Below are 21,554 nucleotides of genomic sequence, written 5' to 3'. Positions count from 1 at the left end.
GTTCCAATACAAAAGTCCAAATCTCTCAAGTTACTTTGTTGTACATGAACAACATTATCGCTACTAATATCAAAACCAACCATTCAGTTTCACAGAAATATGACAGGATGCTTGCAATTTCACCGGCATCACAGTACAGTTCTTAACTAGTTATAAGCCAATATTAGTTCAACTTACTTCTGGGAAGTCCCCCTTGGCAAATACCATAAGTAAAGACGTTTTCCCACAGCCACCGTCCCCAACTATCACTATTTTCAGCTCTTTTCCACCGGCGTCTGTAGTGTTCTGATGATGGCCATTTGCCATGGCCATTTTGGGTATTTCTTTTTTGCAAAGAAAATAATTGGCTTCCCTCCTCTAAAAAGCGATCAATTCCTAGAAATTCGGCCGAACTTCAGAGGTGTTCATCCAGGTTATAAATGTGACAACTGTCGGCGCAACCTGCCGAAGATCGGCGCATAACAGTGCCGCCTTTCCTGCAGTCAACTCCACGGGACGCTGAAGAATCGCCGCGCCAGCCTGATCACCGTTTTCGCATTTTCACCGGTCTGGGACTGCTTTGTCCCCGCTTATCCGAAACGACTGTTACCCGCGGCACGGTGTGTGGGGTAGGTGTTCACATCTCAAGGACACTCCCGCTCTGTGACCCCGCCTCTCGTTAACCGGCCTCGGGCTGAACAGCTCAGTTTCTGGTCAGGGACTGTTGCGTTATTTAATTGATTTCCGTGGTATGTGCTAGTTAACCCTTTCCATTCCACATGGTCCCCGGAAAGAATAAAAGCTCACCGAAATCACTCGAAAATATAATTGCAATTTACGAACAACCATAACTTGGCTGGTAGGTAAAAATCATTAGTGCCCAACTATGAATAACCATGATTCTATAAAAGCCAATCTGCCGTTGAGCTTAGGCTTCTCCGATTTTACACTTTATTACAGATACTCAGCGATAAATCGGTATGTCAGGTCGCACTGAATGACATCATTTACATGGTTATAGTCCGATTTTATTTATAAAACCCGTACGGAGCACTTCATCGCCATTTAGCACAAGGTCTGAAGACAATGTCGGTATCTGATGCAAGAAATACCTACGCACAGAAAACGTTATCCCGCTTCGAGCCGGCTGGATTCTAACTGGGAAATGCAGAACGCCGATTGTAGTGAGCCCGTGTTCCGCACATGATACAGATAATGCTGGAAATACTTCTCAAGTCAAGCCACATTTGATTTTATGTTTCAGTTCACAATGAACTAAACAGTTAAAAGCAACACACACAAAATGCTGGCGGAACTCAGCAGGTCAGGCAGCATCTCCGGAAAAGTCGACGCTTTGAGCCAAGACCCTTCGTCCAGCGGATTGAAAGAGAAACGTCTAATTTTTGACAAAGCTCTGTCCAGTGCTTACAGGTGACATGAATGCTTTTATCGCTGTAACCGAGCGAGGCGCCCAACTCTCTTTATGCCCTAGGAAGGAATTATTGAATGCTTCTTGATATGCTGAATATTCCCCGTTTTTTAAAAAAAGTCACAGATTGTCCACGTCTACATTATTTTTCTTCGGAAAGATTCCGAGAACAGGGGAACGGCGCCACATCAGGGCGAAGACACGTGCTCAACTGCGCCGATGTCCTCAGCGTTTCCTCTGGCATACAATGTGGGGCAATTGTTGAAACACAAATTTAATGTGGAACCAGGCATTTTTTGGGAGGGGGGACGAGGCTCTTATGACTGTTGAGATACCGTCTCCTTCGGTTTAGATTTAACTAAACAAACAAGCTTGTGTTTAAAATTTAAATCCAGCATTAAAGCCCCGTGTAGACAGACACACGCCACCTCCAGTAAATGTGAGATGCAATCAGGCTCACCATGAACCGTTCCGCTGGATCTTTCCACTGGACGCATGTGAAGGTTATGTATAAATGATGTGCCCTCCTCTACATCGGGGAGAGCGCAGAGTGCGCAGCCGATTTGCCTGTTGTCCCCAATGGGCATCTTCATCTTTCAGTTACAAATCACTTTCATTCCAATTCCTCTTCCCCTTCCAACTTGTGTTTTTTTTTGCTCTAGATTGCAAGCAACTGCAGTTTCTGGTTTCGTTGCCACCGCGTCTTAAGGGGCGAAGACGAGGAATGGCGGAAGAGCATGAGGCTGGACATTTATCATAAAGTGAAGCAAGCCATTCGGCCCAACCAGCGGCTGCTGGCCTTTGTTGCCAGCCCGAATCCCAAGCACTCCCTGCCTCAAGCATTCTGAATCTGAGTCCACCATTCTCTGTAGCCCCTTGTGTTCCTTTCCATTGGAGCTTTCAAAGGTCAATCGTTCTGCTCCTGTTTCTTCCCTTTCTCGCTCCTATCCTACACACGCTTGATCCTGCCCTCTACTGACGTCCAGGCGAAGTTCTCTACGTGACCTCCGGTTTTATCTGAGTGTTCTAGTTCGCCCCCGCATTCCCAAAATGAGCAGGGTTGGTTGGCTAAATGGCTACTGGCCAATTCCGCTGTGGTGGAATGTGGGTGGGGCAAAATTGTTTAGGGTAGGGTAAATTGATGCTCTACGCTGACTTATTGGGCCAAATGTCCTGTTTCTCTACTGTTTATGGGTAATTACTTTTACTTTGGATGTTTGGGAAGTCAAACCAAGGTAGGACTTAATACAGTGAAGAATCATGGAGTGGTAGAACACGACAGCACAGAAATAGACCGTCCAGCCAAACTATTAATCTGTCAATTCCTATTGACCTGCATCCAGACCACAGCCGTATCTACCCCTCCCATTGCTATACCTATTCAAGCTTTTCTTAAATTTTGAAATCAAACTCAAATCCACCACTTCTGCTGGCAGCTCATTCCACACTCTCACTGCCCTCTGAGTGAAGTACCCTCATGTTACTCTTAAATATTTAATCTTTCACCCTTTACCCATGATCTCTAGTTCTAGTCTCACCCAACCTCAGTGGAAAAAGCATGCTTGCACTTACCCTCTCTATACCTTTCATAATTTTGCATATCTGTCAAATCCCCTCATTCTCCTTAGCTCGAGGGAATGAAGTCCTAACCTATCCAACTTTTCCCTATAACTCAGATCCTCAAGTCCTGGCAACATCCTTGTAAATTTTCTTTGCACTCTTTCAATCTGATTGATATCTTTCCTGTAGGTCATATATGTCAAACTCAAGGCCCACGGGCCAAATCCGGCCCGCGGTGGAATTATCTTTGGCCCGCGAGATAATATCTAATTACTATTAAAGCTGGCCCCAGTAATCGAAGCGCCTATGGCGTATGATATGGCTAATGCTGAGTTTATTCAGGTACCAGGTTTTCAGGGTTTTTAGTGTTTACTCGGCAGTCTTCTTCATAAGAAACGGAATTTGTAAAGTGAAACACTTTGTAGTTATAGCAGAGACTGAGACACATGAGAGCAGGCTGAAAAAATGGAGGCAACGAAAGCTGCGTTTGCACGCGTCCGACTGATCCGGCCCGCATGAAGCTGCATTTTGCTCAATCCGGCCCGTGACCTAAAATGAGTTTGACACCCCTGCAGAACTGCACACTTAGTACTCCAAATTAGTCCTTTACAACTTCAACATAACATCCCAACTCCTGTAGTCTTTTGATGTATGAAGGTGAATGTGCCAAAAGCTCTCTTTATGATCCTATCTACCTGTGATGTCACTTTCAGGAATTATTGATCTGTATTCCCAGATCCTTCTGTTCTATCACACACCTTAGTGTCCTGCCACCCATCGTGGAAGTCAAACCTTGGTTTGTCTCTGCGAAGTGCAACACTTCACACTCATCTGCCTTAAATTCCATCTGCATTTTTCCAGCTGGTGCAGATCCAATTGCAAGCTTTGAAAGCATTTCTCACTGTCCACTCTGCTCCCAGTTCTAGAGTCATCTGCAAATTTGCTAATCCAGTTTACTACACCATCATCTACATCATTGATATAGATGACAAAAAATGAGGGACCCAGCACCAATCTCTGCAGCACACCATTAGTCACAGGCCTCCAGTCAAAGAGGCAACCATCTACTACCACTCTCTGGCTTCTCCTGCGAAGCCAATGTCTAATCCAATTTACTACCTCATCCTGAATGCCAAGTGACTGAACCTTCTTGATCAACCTCCCTTGCGGGACTTGGTCAAAGGCTTTGCTAAAATGGTAGGGCCCTGAGAATTCTGAAAACTAGGAGTACAAACAAGTACACAGTTCTCTGAAAGTGGCATCAGAGTTATACAAGGTAAAGAAGGCCTTTGGTATGCTGCCCTCAGGGCTTTGAGTTTAGGAGCTGGGGCGTTATGTTGCAGTTGTACATCAAATTGGTGAGGCAATACACATCTAGACTATTGTGTTAATGGTAGAGATCTGGTTAACCTAGGATAGGAAGGATGTTATTACACTGGAAAGAGTGCAAAGATTTACAAGAATGTTGCCAGGACTCTATGACTTGAGCTATAGGGAGAGGTTGGACAGGCTAGGACTTGAGGCAGAGGAGTGAACTTATCAAGGTTATTAACTCACAAGGAGCAGAGAAAGGGTGCTAAGGAAAATAAATAAAAAATTAGAGGTTATAGTTCAGTGGAGAAAGATTTAATAGGTGTCTGAGGAACAAATACATCATGCAGAATGTATATGGAATGAGTTGCCAAAATAAGTGCTTGAGACAGATACACCAATAGTATTTGGACAGGTACTGCATGGATAAGAAAGATTTAGACTTTAGAGGGATATGGACCAAAAGTAGGCAAATGAAACTATTGTCACCATGATTGTGAAACCTGAAGAGCTTTAAAATATGAAGTGGGGTCAGCATGAAAATGAGTAACAGGAGGATAAGCAAAAGTAGCAGTACTAAAGTACAAATGAAAAGCTGTTGCACCTGATTGCAACACACAAAGTGCCAGAGGAAATGAGCGGGTTAAGCAGCAACTATGGAGAGAACTGGGGAGTCAATGTTTTGGGTCAAGACTCCTTCATTTGGACAAGTTCAGGTGAAGGGTCTCAATCCAAAACATTGACCGGGTAGGAGTGGATACTGATGAGGACCAAACTACTCAGCTAATTGGATTTAATCTTACATTTAATCAGCTAACTGATGAAAAGAAATAGTTGAAAGAGCTGCAATTCTGTTAAAGGCTGCAGATAATCACAAGAGGAGAAAAATGATTTGCCCTTCATCCTACTGGACACCACTTGTAGCTTTCATAAGGGCAGTTTCACTGGTTGAATGGGAATGGAAACCTATTTGTGGGAAATTAAAATATACAGAGAAAGGTAATGATTTACTTGGAGACAAAAATACAAAGACTTTGGGAAAGAAATTCAATTTGGGCTTAGGTGGTGTTTGGCAAGACCAGATGGATCAATGAGGGAGGGAGACAGGCTAACCCCTATTGACATCAATGGATCTGGGGTTGAGAGGGTAAACAGCTTTAAGTTCCTTGGCATAGACATCACTGAGGGTCTCACATACTGGCTGTGTAGTGAAAAAGGCACAACAGTACCTCTTTCACCTCAGATGGTTGAATTAGTTGGGTATGGGCCCCCAAATCCTAAGAACTTTCTACAGGGCCACCACTGAGAACATCCTGACTGGTTGCATCACTGCCTGGTATGGGCACTGTACTTCCCTCAATCTCAGGACCCTGCAGATGGGTGGTGCTGACAGTCCAACGCATCTGTAGATGTGAACTTCCCACTATTCAGGACATTTACAAAGACAGGTGAGTAAAAAAAAAAAAGCCCAAAGGACCATTGGGGACCCCAAGTCACCCCAACCACAAACTATTCCAGCTGCTACCATCTGGAAAGCAGTAATGCAGCATAAAGGCCAGGACCAGCAGGCCCCAGAACAACTTCATCCACCAGGCCATCAGACTGATTAATTGATGCTGAGACAACTGTATCTCTGTTATATTGTTGTACATATTTATTATAAATTACTCCAAATTGTACATTTAGATAGGAGTAAGATTTTTACTCCTCATGTACATGAAGGATGTAAGTAATAGTCATTTCAATTTAATTCTTTTGAAGAGATTTGTGAGATTGAAGGAGAGAGCAAAATTCTTGTGAACCAATAATGTGTGTGTCTTGCATTATCTGCAGTAAATATTTCAACTCTGTCTTCTGGATTCATCTCACCTTCTATCTTTCTCCCTTACCCTTTGAAAGCTCCAATGGAAAGGAACACAAGGGGCTACAGAGAATGGTGGACTCAGATTCAGATTCATTTATTTATCTCATGTACATCAAAACATACAGTGCAACACATTACAGGAGAAAACCTGCAGATGCTGGAAATCCGAGCAACACACACAAATGCTAGAGGAACTCAGCAAGCCAGGCAGCTTCTATGGAAAAGAGTATTGTCTATGTGTTGGGCTGAGACCCTTCATCAGAACTCATGTATTTGCATTAATAGCTAACACAACATAAGGATGTGCTGGGATTAGCCTGCAAGCACCACCATTCATTCTGCCACCAATATGACATGCCCACAAAACACACCAGCAATAACAGCAAAACAAGCCCCTTACCTCCCTCCCTTCCACCCATCCATACGCAGAGTCCTCCAATCCCAGGCCGTCTCCAAGCTTCCAGTGGACATCATGGGTACAGCTTTCCCCACCATTGAGGGCATCTACAAGAGTGATATCTGAGGAAGGAAGCATCCATCATCAGGGACCCCCAACAACTGGACCATGCCATTTACACAATGATGCATGAGTTGCAGGAATATGAAGACTCATCTAAAGGTTCAAAACCAGCTTCTTCCCCAGTACCATCAGGTTCTTGAACTGACCTGAAAAACCTTAATACTTCCTTGGGCTACTGTATATATATTTTTTCCTCTGTCTTAACCTTGCACTAGTGTTATGTTAATATTGTTGTTTATGTTTGCACATGTTGTATGTTTTGTATAATCGATATTAGTTTACATTTACATTAATGTTTGCTCTCATCATGTAATGTACCATGCTGCTGCAGCAAAAGGCTAATTTTCACACCATTTATATCCTGTGTATGCATGCCCATAACAATAAACTTGAACTAACCTCGTTCTCCCCCGAATGCCTTATCAAACGATTGATGTTCACTAAAAACAGAACCGTGAAGGACACTTGCCCTATTCCAACTGCTCAGAGAAACTCCAGCTTCCCAGACCTGCTCAAAGTGAAGAATGCACCACTCGAGATCCTCCTTTCTGCAATGCACTCTGGCTGTTTTCAGTAACTTTCTACTTATTCTTAATTGAAGTTACAAAATAATCCATGATAGATGTTTCACTGTTTGATCTCTTAAGAGTCCAAAATAGTACTTTAAAGTGTTTATCTTATTCCCTCACAATCCTTGGCTATATCCCTTTTACAGTTCCAATATTTGGTTCCTCATTTGTATAAGGAAATTTTCTTATTTATTATCGCTCATTGGACTACTGACCAATTAAACATTTATAGCCTCTCTAACATCCTTCCAGTTAACCCATGTATGCAAATTTCATGTTTATTTATAACCATAGGCATAAACACTCAGTGGCCACTTTATTTGGTACACCTGTTTGTTAACTATCTAATCAGCTAATCATGTGGCTCAGAATGGGGAAGAAATGTGATCTAAGTGGTGTTGACCATGGAATGATTGTTGGTGCCAGATGGGTAAAAAAAAATCCAGCGAGTGGCCGTTCTGTGGGTGAAAACGCCTTGTTAATGAGAGAGGTCAGAGAAGAATGGCCAGACTGGTTCAAGCCGACAGGAAAGTGACAGTAACTCAAGTAACCACGTGTTACGACAGTGATGTGCAGATGAGCATTTCTGAGCACACATTGACTGGCTGGGTTACAACAGCAGAAGAACACCCTGGGTTCCACTCCTGTACCTAATAAGCTGACCACTGAGTGTACGTACACAGGGTACAAATGCAATGAAAGCTTGCTCTTTGCAGCAGTAGTACATTACAAATGTAAGTTAACATAAGCTTAACATTAATTGTACATAACTTGCATGCCAAAAAATCTAAAATAATGACATTTGCACAAGTTGAGAGAACAAAGGAGTATAGTCTGAGGTTAGAGATAATACTTTATTGATCCCAAAGGAAAATACAGTGTCATAGTAGCATTACAAATGCACAGATACATAAATATTAGAAGTAGAATGAAAAATAAGTTACCTCAGATAACAGGGGGGAGGGGGTCATCATTTCCCTGGCTATAGGTTGATTCATTATAGAGCCTAATGGCAAGGGTAAGAATTACCTCATATAACACTCTTTGGAGCAACACAGTTGTCTTAGTCTATTACTAAAAGTGATCCTCTATTCAGTCAAAGTGGTATGAACCCTGCCAATTGCTATTTGTTCTTTATTGACTTGCTGCCCCCCCTCTTTATGAAAACTCTTCTAATACATGTTCCTCCCCATGCCTACAGGCACATTGGGCAGCAGCCTTGCTGTTTCTTTAGCATTTGTTTTACAAGGCAGAGTTGCCAGCTTGACGCTCACCCAGCACAAATGGAAAATGTGCAAGGAGCCGGCTGGATTCGAACTCGGGACCACTTGTCTCATTCTGGTGCGGATGCCACTACACCACCGGCTGGCGATTCCAATATATGTAGCATACTGTTTTTTTGAGAGATTTTCCTCAGTGTCTCCATGTTTCATTAATTTCATCACAACTATTTGCCCTATGCCTTCAGTTTTAATCTCTATATTAAATCACATTGTTCTACAGTCCAATTTGGCAGTTTATCTTGTTATTGCACTTCAATCACCTCATTACTTTCCCTTTTGTCTGAGTCATAGACTCAGCGTGATACAACACAGAAACAGGCCCTTCAGCCCATCAGATCCATGCTAATTATCAAACATCCATCTATATTAATCTCAATTATGGACACTTGATCTATGGCATTCAATGCCATGGCAATTCAAGTGCTCATCTAGTAATCTAAATGTTATGGGAGTATCTCCCTCCAACATCCACTGCATATTCCAACCACCCTCTGATGGTGGGGGGGGGGGGGGGGGGGGGGGAAGACCCCAGGTTCCTTCAAACTATTTTACTCCTTATCCATACCTATGCCCTGTAATTTTATACATCTCTGCTGTGAGGAAGTTTCCCACTATCAATCCGATCTGTACCATCACAATATGAATACCTCTATTAAGTTCCCCTAAGACATCTTGGTACCAAGGAAAACGTCTCACCTTTCCACAATACTCCAACCAAGGCAAAGTCTTGATAAATCTCCTCTGCACCCTGCCTTGTGTAATCCCATACTGTGGTGATCGGAACTGTACCTAGCACTCCAACAGTGGTCAAACTTATATTTTATAACACCACAGTGTCACCTTCTTGCTCCAGGCCTGACTAATGAAGTCAAATATCCCGGATGCCTTCTTCATCAGCTCATCCATCTGTGCTGCCACCTTCAGGGATCTTTGGATTTATACACCAAAGTCATACTGTTCCTTAATACGTCACAAAACCCTAAGATTCATTGCGCAAGTCCTACCATCGTTAGTCCTTCTTTACATTAGGATGAATTCCTGTCGTTGACCAGCCATTTTCCATCTGAACAACCTGTACATTAAGACAAGCATCCTCACAATCAACAGAAGTAACAACTTTGTGACATCTGTAAACTTATTAATTTTACCTCCTACACTTGCAAACAAAATTAAATTACATTACAAACAACAATGGTCCCTACACTCTTCTCTGTGGTCCACCATTGGTCAGAGGCTTCCAATCACAAAAGCAGCCCTCCCCTATCCCCTTTGCCTTGGGTTTCACAGCACTATAACATTTGTCAACAGTCATGCTGAATATCTTTCAATTAATATAGCTCCACTAGGGTAGGTCAGCCCTGTCCCTCAGAAATTTTCTCAATTACCGGTAACCTTTCATACCATTGATGTTAGATCGCAGGTCTGGAATTATATGAATTATCCCTGATGCCTTTCTTGAACGGGTACATTTTTAAAACTGCTGCACTTACATTCCTTGACTTCTCTAGTGCCTTTAACACCATCCAGCCCAAGATCTTAAGGCACAAACTAACGGAGATGGGAGTAGACTCTCACATGGTGGATTGGATAGTGGACTACTTGACAGATAGACCTCAGTATGTGCGGTTGGGAGACTGTAGGTCTGACACGGTGGTCAGCAGCACAGGAGCGCCGCAGGGAACCGTACTCTCTCCGGTCCTGTTCACCCTGTACACATCAGACTTCCAATATAACTCGGAGTCCTGCCATGTGCAGAAGTTCGCTGATGACACGGCCATAGTGGGGTGTGTCAGGAATGGACAGGAGGAGGAGTATAGGAAACTGATACAGGACTTTGTGATATGGTGCAACTCAAACTACCTGCGTCTCAATATCACCAAGACCAAGGAGATGGTGGTGGACTTTAGGAGATCTAGGCCTCATATGGAGCCAGTGATCATTAATGGAGAATGTGTGGAGCAGGTTAAGACCTACAAGTATCTGGGAGTACAGTTAGACGAGAAGCTAGACTGGACTGCCAACACAGATGCCTTGTGCAGGAAGGCACAGAGTCGACTGTACTTCCTAAGAAGGTTGGCGTCATTCAATGTCTGTAGTGAGATGCTGAAGATGTTCTATAGGTCAGTTGTGGAGAGCGCCCTCTTCTTTGTGGTGGCGTGTTGGGGAGGAAGCATTAAGAAGAGGGACGCCTCACGTCTTAATAAGCTGGTAAGGAAGGCGGGCTCTGTCGTGGGCAAAGTACTGGAGAGTTTAACATCGGTAGCTGAGCGAAGGGCGCTGAGTAGGCTACGGTCAATTATGGATAACTCTGAACATCCTCTACATAGCACCATCCAGAGACAGAGAAGCAGTTTCAGCGACAGGTTACTATCGATACAATGCTCCTCAGACAGGATGAAGAGGTCAATACTCCCCAATGCCATTAGGCTTTACAATTCTACCGCCAGGACTTAAGAACTTTTTAAAAGCTATTATTAATGCTTTTTGAGATAGTGATTTAGATGCATATCATATTTTTTACTGAGTTGGGTATTGTATGTAATTAGTTTTGCTACAACAAGTGTATGGGACATTGGAAAAAAGTTGAATTTCCCCATGGGGATGAATAAAGTATCTATCTATCTATCTTCTTGAATCAGCTGGTCAGCAAAGAGTGAAAAAAAAAAGTCAGAGCCCCAACAATCTCCTTGCCTCCCATAGCATTCTGGGACATATGCCATCTGGTTGTTTTTTTAAAATGCCTCTTTAAGGATTGTAATAATTCTTTTTTAACATCTACAATTTCACTGACTCCTTGCTGAATTCTCTAACTGCAATGTCCTTTCTTTAATGAATGCAAATGAGGAGTATTAATTTCACACCTCATCTACATCCTCTGGCCCCCATACTCACATTGGCACCTTGGTCTCTAATACCCATACTCTCTCCCTGGTACCCCCCCCCCCCCCCCCCCCCCCCACCACTATCCAGGCCATCAGAGTTATAGAGGCTTTAGGCCCCTCACCACTAGAGTCAGGAACATATTAACCTACAACCAGCAGCCTCCTGAAATGACATTGATAACTTCAGTTATCATTACACTGATCTGACCCTATGGCCTACAGACACTCTTTTAAGGACTTGTTACAACTTTTATGAGCAGTTTGTTTTCTCTTGCAGATTAGTTGTTTTGTCAGTCTTTATGTACAGATTTTTGCAAAATTCAATTCTATTTTATTCTTGTGAATGTCTGGAGAAAAATGTCTAAGTAGTATATGGTGTGTATATATATGTATACACACACACACTTTGATAATAAATTTACTTTGAATTCTGGTGATCCTCATCTATATCTCCTGACATCCAGACTTACTATTCTCATTTTCACCTTTGTCAGAGTGCTCCCACTTGTTGGGTATATATGTAATTGCTTCCAGTCTACTTCTGTCAGCTCCCGTCCCGTGACATTGAAATTAGCCTTCCTTCAATTCAGGACCTTAATTTCCACACTTTCCTCATCCCATGCTACCTTAAAACCTACAGAGTTATAGTCTGTCTCCAAAATCCCTCCCACTGAAACTTCATTCACTTGCCCATTTCGAGATTACGCCCAGTGTTACCCTTTCTCTTGTAGGACGAGCTCAATGAGCTCTCCTGAATGAACTTTAAAAATTCAAGCCCCTTTAAGATTTTCACAGTAAAATAATCCCAGTTAATATCAGGTAAATTGAATCAGAATCAGGTTTATTATCACCAGCATGTGACATGAAATTCGTTAACTTAGCAGTAGCAGTTCAATGCAATACATAATCTAGCAGACAGAAAAAATAAATAATGAACAAGCAATTATATATATTGAATAGATTAAAAAAGTGCAAATAACAGAAATACTGTATATTAAAAAAAGTGAGGTAGTGTCTAAAGATTCAAAGTCTATTTAGGAATTGGATGGCGGGGAAGCTATTCCTGAATCACTGAGTGTGTGCCTTCAGGCTTCTGTACCTCTTACCTGATGTTAACAGTGAGAAAAGGGCATGCCCTGGGTGCTGGAGGTCCTTAATAATGGACGCTGCCTTTCTGAGACTCCACTCCCTAAAGATGTCCTGGGTGCTTTGTAGGCTAGTACCCAAGATGGACCTGACTAGATTTACAACCTTCTGCAACTTCTTTCGGTCCTGTGCAGTTGCCGCTCCATACCAGACAGTGCTGCAGCCTGTCAGAATGCTCTCCATGGTATATTTATAGAAGTTTTGAGTGTATTTGTTGACATGCCAAATCTCTTCAATCTCCTAATGAAGTATAGCCGCTGTCTTGCCTTCTTTATAACTACATCGATAATGTTGGGACTAGGTTAGATCCTCAGAGATCTTGACACCCAGGAACTTGAAATGCCCTAACTATAATGCTATTACACTTACATCTCTCTTTGATTTGTCTGCATATCTGCCTCTTTATCCCTTATTAACTGTTAGATGGCCTGTACTCTCAGCAACATGAGTGCCCCTTTTCATTCCTGTGTTCTACCCATCTGCCCTCTCCTATGAAGACTTCTAAACAATCAGGACTGCAACACCACTTCTTATACCCTGCTGTTATACCCGAATATTCTTTATCCTGCTATGTCGAGTTGCCAGTCCTACCTTCTTTCAACCCTGCCCATGATAGTAACATTATCTGTTGCTCAAAGATCGATATTCTCTGTCTTACTAGCCAAGATTCTATGCATTAAAATAGATGCAATTTAGCCCTCTATTCTTCCTGTATGCCTTGCATCTGCTCCAACTCCTGGACTGATCTAACTTCCGGATTTAACTATCATGCAAGGCCTTCATCGGTGTTTGATGGCTCTTGGCCTGTACTCATAGGAGTTTAGAATGAGTGGGAGGATCTTATTGAAACCTATTGACTATTGAAAGGCTTGGATAGAGTGGACGTGGGGAGAAGACAGAAGGATGGTATTGAAAAAGAAAAAATAAATCAGCCATGAACAAATAACAAAGCAGACTTGATGGGCTGAATGGTCTAATTCTGCTCCTATATTATCTGGAATATGCCCTCTTCTTATTACTACCATTGGAGAAGGTACAGGAGCCTGAAGACCCACCCTCAATGATTCAGAAACAGCTTCTTCCTCTCTGCCATCAGATTTCTGATCGGTATTTTATATAGTAATTTTGTCTTTGCACTGTACTGCCATAAATTTCATGTCATTAGTTGGTGACAATAAATCTCATTCTGAACTGTACTTCTCCTCCATCAATCTATCTACTCTGTATCAGATTCCCCTCCCAAATTAGTTGAAACTCTCCCTATCAGCACAAGCAAACCTCCCTGCAAGAATTTAATTAAGAGAGTTTAAATTCTCAACAGTGGATCTTGAAATTGCATCTTTGGATCAATCTGGTAACTTTACTACAAACCATTCTGCAAGACCATTCATAATTTTAGTCGTCCTATCACTGACAGAGTGCCTTCAGCTACCAAGGACTTGTATACTGGAATTCCTTCTCTAAAATCTACACTTCAGTCTTCTTTATTTGCGAGCATTTAATCCTCTGATCCATTATTTCTTTAAATACCTTTTTGAAAATTCTGTCGAACAATACTCCAATGAAATGCTTCTAAATTTTACATAATTTAAGGGTATCACATGTATACATTGTTACACAGAAATAACATTTTCTGAAATACATTAATTTCATTGTTTTCTGCACATTAAAGTCAAAGCAGTCACAATATAAATGAAAAAATTGCTGAAATTCTTAAGAGTATAAGTATGTACAGGAAGTTATTACTGTATATTTCAATTACACAAAACAAGTTAATATTTAATTGACACAAGAAAATGCAGATGCTGGAATTCCAAAGCAACACACAAAAGACGCTGGAGGAACTCAGCAGGTCAGACAGCATCTATAGATCTGCTGAGTTCCTCCAGCATTTTGTGTATGTTGCTTAATATTTCACTGGAAGTTTTAAAAACTCTTAATATGTGAACTGTTGCAAATGCTGTACTTTATGGCTTATTTTCACTTTTGTCTATGGTACTGCCACCTTTAAAGCAAATATGGAGCACTTCCTGGGAAAGGAATGCAGAGGCTTGGTGCATGATTAATTCAAATGCAAATATTTACCTTTTCACTGTAATATGGGGTTCCAAACAGCCAGCTCTGATTACTCAATGAATGGCTGAGCTACTGAGGCCAGGATATTCTCATGGTTAGTCACCAGCTTGATGCTGACTTTCACTGGGATGGTATTAGGGATACTAGTCATCCTCAGAAATCCAGCGATAGTCTTCCATATCAACTATTCAGCTGGAACAAAGCCAAGCTGCCTATTGAATAAAAGGAGCACAAGACTCACATTTCAGCAATCATTGTTGTTTAGTCGGATGGTTATTATAGCTTACTCTTGAACATGTAGCTTATTACAGAAATTACCAGAAACTCACATAGAGATATTTTATCCAATCTTCAGGACTATCTTTTGACAGGATGTTACAGATTATTATCTGGAGTCAAACAACTCCAACATTTAGTTATACTGTACATTTGTTATTGTATTTATTACCCACATACTGCAAATGGAAACAGTGAATGGCATCTATATAGATTTACAATAGAAATACCACTTGCAAGGTTTCTTTTATGACTGCCATATGAAAGTTAATAAATAGTTAACTTTTCACGTGCCTGAACATGTGAGAATGAAAAATACTGGCCCTCATTTTTTTTCAGGGGCATAGCCCTACCAGAAATTTACTCAAAGATTAGCGTTTATCTGAGAATAGCTAATATTTACAGATGTCCCTCACTGCTTTCAGTTGCATTCTTAATACATTTCTTCAGAACAATAAGTCTCTGCATCTCGCAAACATATGCATGTCCCTCACTTCTCTCATGCTCGTCTGCGTTTGTTTTTCATTTTCCCAGTTTCGCACCTTTTTTCGCTTTCTTCATCACTTACCCGAAGTAGCACTTTGTAAAGAAAGATCTTGAACCATTTCCGGAAAACACCAATGACAGAAAGTGGCCATCTGGCTTCAGCTAAACATATTTTTATCCGAACCATGATGGGGTTGGGGGTTGGAGAGATATTTTGGCGGACAACTGGGTGATCATGCTACCAACATTCATTCCATGATCTCTCGCATGAAGGAACTGACTGAAAGAATGCTGGCAGGGTCTGGACTGTCTTCCTCGGATGGATCATTGCATTGTGGTAGAAATTTGGGGTGGGGGAAGTGTTGAAAGAGAGAGCTATGCAAAGCTCACACCTACCCAAAATAAACTCGCTTTCAACAGATACAAACAAGTGGTAAGAAGAACTAAGGGCGAGTGCTAGAGCCTTCGAAAGCAAATTCATCCCTCGTTCACAGATTCGGTCCATATCCATTCTAAATCTCCTCAGCAATTGTCTCAAGGAAGAGCCACTTGACTACTGCACAATACTCACCGTGTTATATTATTGCTTCTGGGCCACATGACGCTATTCAGTAATGACCTTCGGCTGATATTTACTTGAGCGCAGGCAATGAAATGACTGCAAGATTTAGCGGCTCTAACGATTTTCTCAAATGTGCGCCACTGCCGCCAGAACAAATGGCCTCCATTTTCTTCTCCTCACCCGTTGAAGCTCATCAGCATAATTTAAGGCTTGTGGGGAGGGGGGGGGGGGTGAAAAGAGAGAGAAAAAAAGGGCTTTTTTAACCGTGCTGCGTTTAGAATTACTGGTGGGAAATATTCTGAGGCCAGTCTAAAACGTGCTTTTACTTTCACTGTTTCCACGGTTTGCTTTCCTCATCGAAACAAACGCATTTCGCAGCTCACACGGAGAGACCACGGCCTACACCTTCCCGCAACTAATCTAAAAAAACTGTAGCCACCAAATAAATCAGCAAATCTGTTTACTCTTTCTCAGGCCAACCGCACCAGACGTCGGCTCCATTTTGTTTCGGCAGCTCCATTTCTTTGCTCAACAGCCTGTCTACACGACAAAAATAGACAACGCCTAAAGGCCGCCTGTAATCCGAAACCGTTTCTGGAAACCACAGGCGCCCACACCTCAAACAATACAAGCACGAAACCTAGAAAAGGCTAAAAAGTGTTCTTTTTCTCTCTATCAGCAGCCTGCGATGACGTTAGGCTCTAATAACTTACATTCCATCAGAATGGGTGGAATCTTTTAAATGCATGTAGAACCATAATTTCCCCATAAATCAGTTTTTTTCGGGTGCGTCGATTTTTAAATCTTTACAAGTTTACTGAAGAAAAGGGCCACGCTGGCAGTACTGGATAATCACCCTTTGAAGTCTAGATTCTCGAAATGCTCCAGTAAGGCGTAAAGATCAAGTGGAATGCTGTGCAAAGGCCTTCGAGTGAAAATGAAATGCCTCAGACCAATGCAGGCGCAATTTAAACATTGCTGTTGGTATGCGATATAGACAATTAGAAACATTCAAAATAGTAGTAGTTGAATCATACATTAAAAATCTGTACTATCCATACTAATGGCATTGTTCCAAGCAGTCAGTACTTTCCTGAATTCAGATTATATAACAAAAGTGGTACAGACCTTAGTTTTAATCCAGGTTTAAAATAATGTCTCACACACACACACGGCAGTTTACGGACACGCCACCTGCCATAAATATATTTTGAGACAAACATCATGTTTGCTAAAAATATCTTCATACAGAAATAGCTTGCCATATAAGAAAGCATGGAGAGGCCAACGGCAGTCCTGGGTAAAGATCCCACTTTAACTTAAGAACAAAAAGGACGTCGGAAGTCAAACGTATATTTGTTTTCCTTTCAGATGCTGTCTCAGAATCACACGACTTTCAAAGCTATATTTATCTGGAGTAAAACGTAAGGGGTTAGAAATACAATTTCGAAAATGTTTTAGTCGAAACAAAAAAAAAGTTGCTTTTTAATAGGTTGTCTGATATGTGTTCTAGGATAGTGTATTGAAACGACCATGTTACAGGCCACAAATACACCAATTAAAAATAAAATTGAGTGTTAGCGTTGTCAAATAAAGAACAACGCCAATCTGCCTCAAGAAAAAAATATTAAAGCAAGCCATCCATTGTGTAAAGTTGAAAATAAATGTTGTCTATATTGAAAAATACAATCTGAGAAATATGAACATCTTTTAAAATGAAAACCAACCTTAAGACTTACATTACATTTACAAATACAAATGTACTGCTAAACGATTCCTCTGTCTTTAGAAAAACATCCTTTTATAAGAATTATATAAAAACACATTTTGCTTCATTTTTCTTTACAAAGGCTTCATTTCAATGTAACTGCAGACGGGTATGCCGTGACCTAGTTTCGACCCCAAGATGAATTCCAAAAAGGAAAGGTTTTTAAAAAAAATAAGAATATTCTTCAGTACTTCGAAAGAGTGCATCCGATTCGTCACCAGCTCTTCAAATGTGGCGGAAGATTGAAGAATCTAGATTCCTGATTTGGAAAAAAAAGGAGGAAGCCACTGTGCTGGGGAGTGGGAAGGACAGCCCTATTCCAAGGTAACACGGCCAGCGCCGTCTCCACGGCTCCTATAACGCTCCCATTCGCACACAAAGCCTAATGAGAACCTCTCTGTTCCAGGAGCTGCTTCAAAAACCGCACAAGCCCCATGCAAGCCCCCTTCTGATTGGCTGCCTTTGCCAACCACCTTTTAACAAGCAAAATCGGCCAACCATTCAAACCACTCGGAAGTTAACTATTGTGTGACGGAGCGGCCGAGTATCCCCGGGCCTTGCAACGGTGTCGCCGTCAAAGCAACGACCGGGGACAGCTCGGCTGCGCGGACGGGCAATGGCGAAATGGAAGTTAATGCTCAATTGGAGTGCTCAAACTTGAACCACCTATACCCATCTTGTTTGGGGACCCAATTTCACGCTACGTAAATATGGTTGGATTCCCACTTCTGATTCAAAATTACTGTAAGTGGGTTTGAAGCCGGGTAAATCACGGAGGTGGCGAAATCTGAGGCGCCCAAAGTCCAACTGCGTTGAAAAAATACACGTTTAAATTGTTGTTTCGACCGGCCGAGTGGGTCAATATTTTTTTTTGGAACGGATTGAAGCGTTGAATGTGCGGAGGGAATGGAAGGCTAGTTAATCTCCCCGGAGCAGGCGGGTGGATTGTGGGATACGTAGACTGAGCAGAAGCACACAATATGTGTTGGCTCGCAAAAAGGAGGCAGGGGTTCTACAATGTAATCTAATCAGCGAAATGTAATTGTTTTGCAGATCACGCCGTTCGGTCCCAAACCTTAGAAATCGACGACAATGTCTTTCAAAGAGCTGAGACCTGGCGAGAAACCGAGGCACCACGAAGATCATGGCAAGAAACAGAGTTCAAGTGAGATTGTTTTTCTCTCGTCTCTCTTTCTCTAATGGTCCAACGGGCTTAGATTCCCCATTTAATTTGCAACGCATTCGTGGAAGGCAGAGGAAAATATGAAGAACTGAGGCACTGATCAGCTTTGTTTGAAATCTTCTTGTGGTTTTGCCGTTTGCAGGTTTGATCAATGGGATGGAGCACAGCCACGCAGGAGGGAGTTCAGCAGAGAGAAAAAGTCACCATTGGCGAAGTTATAAGTTGATTATTGACCCAGCGTTGAAGAAGGGACAGCACAAACTCTACCGCTATGATGGCCAAAATTTCAGTCTCCCCGTGAGTATTGCTGTGGCAGTGTTTGCCTCGGTGTTTGCTGTGTTTTGCAGAGGATGCTGCCATTGTTACAATGTTAGAAGCGAATAAAGTTACATTATGGTTTGTCCTGTCAGGTTCTCTTAAACTTGTATATTCTGTTTACTACACGTTCTTCACTTCCCCCCTTCAAAGTAGTGTTAAAACATTGTCGTTACAGAATCCCGGTGTTCCACCGGTTGATACCGTCAGAGACCCTCGGCTTGGACGCATGTGGACCAAAAGCAAAGAGATGGTTTTGCCTGTTCCAAAATTTAAAGTAAGTTGAGGAAGTCGGGACGGTTTTTCCACTATTTGAATATTCATTTTTGTCGGTAGCATATCACTCCAACATTTTTTACTTTGCAACTCCAGAACGGGAATAAACAAATATAAAACTTCTCTTTTTGATTAGAGATAGAGGGTAAATTTGATTGAATGTACTCCTGGTGCCAACAGATCGACGAGCATTACGTGGGACCCGTACCTCCTAAGCAGGTTACGTTTGCAAAGCTGAATGACAACATTCGAGAGGGGTTTCTGCTGGACATGTGCAAGAAATACGGCGAGGTGGAAGAAGTGGAGATACTTTACAATCCCAAGAATAAAAAGCACTTGGGAATCGCTAAAGTGGTGTTTGCGACGGTGAAGGGAGCGAAAGATACAGTCCAGCACCTCCACAGCACTTCCGTGATGGGAAACATCATCCATGTGGAACTCGACACCAAAGGTGGAAAGAAGTTACTTTTATTTACGTGCGTTCTACCGGACTGGCTGTCGCTAAGGTCATGTTCGTTTTATTATCGGGGTTGTCATTTAAATATGTAATATTGACTCATTTTCACGGCGTTTGCTAGTCACGTGGACATACAAATGCAAGTTGTTTAATGTTGCTAGGAAACAGGGACTGCTGCAATTTGTAAAATCTTCCCATCCTGTGCATTTCAAGAAACTTGTTAGTTGTTGATACATGAATGAATGGCCGTTGACTATGCAGCCCCACTCTTTTGATTTGATATCATTCGCGGCAAGTTTTTACCAAGTAGTCAGTTTTTTATAAATACATCAGTCACGTGGAATTGGGATCAATATGTTGATTCCGGTAATGAAGGGTGTCGTTTGTTTCAGTTTTGAGGGGTGCCCGTCTGTTCTCTTCAGCGACTGGCTCCGGATTGTGTATAGATTTAGCCCTGTTTTCTGACTGAACGCTCCGTAGTGATCACGCTTCTGATATCCTCCAGGTGAACATCGGATGAGGTACTACGAGTTGCTGGTCAGTGGTCATTTCACCCCCCAGACGCTTCCTGTCGGTACCGATGCCTTTTTTGACTCCTCTCCCATAATAAACAATGAGTTTGGACAGGTATGGACAGTTTTATTGTGCTTGATTATACTGTAACAGCCGCTTTATAACTCGTGCGTTGAAATAATGTGTTTCAGTGAACCCCACTAGGCAACTTTACGGTTATATTAATGCGGTCAGTTTAACTGGGGGCGCGAGAGCAGAGAGTCAAATTTTTGAAATAAAAACTGGCTTATCGATGATTCTCACCAACGCCAATGTGAATATTTAGAGCCAAGTCCCCCATGTGAATCTCAGTACGCTGAGTGTAGCGACGCAGTCAAAGCTCCTTAGACCGTTGCGCGGTTTTAAAGCTCCTTATCGTGGAGGCAGTAGATTAACGGGACTTGCCGATTCCATCCAACGTTTTCAATAGGAATAGAGTGGGTCTGAAAGAATTAAAATATCTATAACATAGCAGTTCAATAAATTTCTATTTCTTTTAAAATGGAAAAACTATCAGGTCCTGATTGAGCACCTTATTCAAAGTTGTTGATGCCTTGATACATTAGAAAAAGAGGATTGCTATTCAAAACGTTGAGCGATTTCCACTTTAAAAGTCAAACTCTGTTTCCTTGTTTGTTGATATGGGAGATCAATCATTGATAGAATTTTATGCACAGTAGGAGGCCTGTTGGTTAGTTATGTTTACGGGGGAGTGGGTGTTAGTTTGAGGGAATTAATCCAACTTTCTAAATCAACAGCCTTGTAGATTGTAGCATAAATGTTCATTGGGGTGTTCTTCAGCATGTTGGGGGGAGGGGCTTCTGTCACAAACAACTTTCTTAGACAGTGGTTCTGAAGATGTGTCTAAAACAATAACTGTACTGTGATGGAGACCCTTCATCCACCCCATCAATTTTTTTTCTCTAAACTTCAGATCTGTGCTATCTAGTTATGACCTTCATGTTTACTCAATGTAGGTTTCTTTCAATTTTATTTTACACTGTGGTGCAAAGTTGTTCCTGATCGTAATGTATCTGGTTATGCATATCTTGTGTATGGT

At 41.9% G+C, this 21,554-nt stretch overlaps 2 protein-coding genes and 1 long non-coding RNA gene across 4 annotated transcripts in view; 1 reads left to right on the top strand and 2 right to left on the bottom strand.

Annotated features, from left to right (window-relative positions):
* rhof (ras homolog family member F) overlaps positions 1-18,107 on the bottom strand; it is a 61,231-nt gene extending 43,124 nt beyond the window's left edge. Inside the window, exon 1 of one of the 2 annotated variants that reach the window (XM_073065590.1) lies at positions 17,903-18,107. In XM_073065590.1, the coding sequence (XP_072921691.1) occupies positions 17,903-17,917 (15 nt within the window). In that variant the 5' untranslated portion in view covers positions 17,918-18,107. Of the gene's footprint in view, positions 1-177; positions 1,055-17,902 lie in introns of those variants that run through there. The other variant, XM_073065589.1, reaches the window with a different exon arrangement.
* LOC140738368 (uncharacterized) lies at positions 8,068-17,061 on the bottom strand. The gene is made up of 3 exons (XR_012101365.1): positions 15,953-17,061; positions 14,629-14,831; positions 8,068-9,587 (listed from the first exon to the last, which is right to left on the bottom strand). It is a non-coding gene; the product is annotated as an uncharacterized lncRNA (long non-coding RNA).
* A 143-nt stretch (positions 18,108-18,250) lies between the features above and the next one.
* The window catches only part of setd1ba (SET domain containing 1B, histone lysine methyltransferase a), a 153,769-nt gene continuing 150,465 nt past the window's right edge, over positions 18,251-21,554 (top strand). The window contains exons 1-6 of the mRNA XM_073065588.1: positions 18,251-18,455; positions 18,765-18,876; positions 19,037-19,191; positions 19,388-19,486; positions 19,666-19,936; positions 20,448-20,569. Of these exons, the coding sequence (XP_072921689.1) occupies positions 18,804-18,876; positions 19,037-19,191; positions 19,388-19,486; positions 19,666-19,936; positions 20,448-20,569 (720 nt within the window). The 5' untranslated portion in view covers positions 18,251-18,455; positions 18,765-18,803. The remainder of the gene's footprint in view (positions 18,456-18,764; positions 18,877-19,036; positions 19,192-19,387; positions 19,487-19,665; positions 19,937-20,447; positions 20,570-21,554) is intronic.

The sequence above is a fragment of the Hemitrygon akajei genome, chromosome 14, assembly GCF_048418815.1.
Source record: "Hemitrygon akajei chromosome 14, sHemAka1.3, whole genome shotgun sequence".
Lineage (NCBI taxonomy): Eukaryota > Metazoa > Chordata > Chondrichthyes > Myliobatiformes > Dasyatidae > Hemitrygon > Hemitrygon akajei.
Note: the sequence above shows the minus strand (reverse complement) of the source record. Positions and strands in the feature narration are given on the sequence as shown.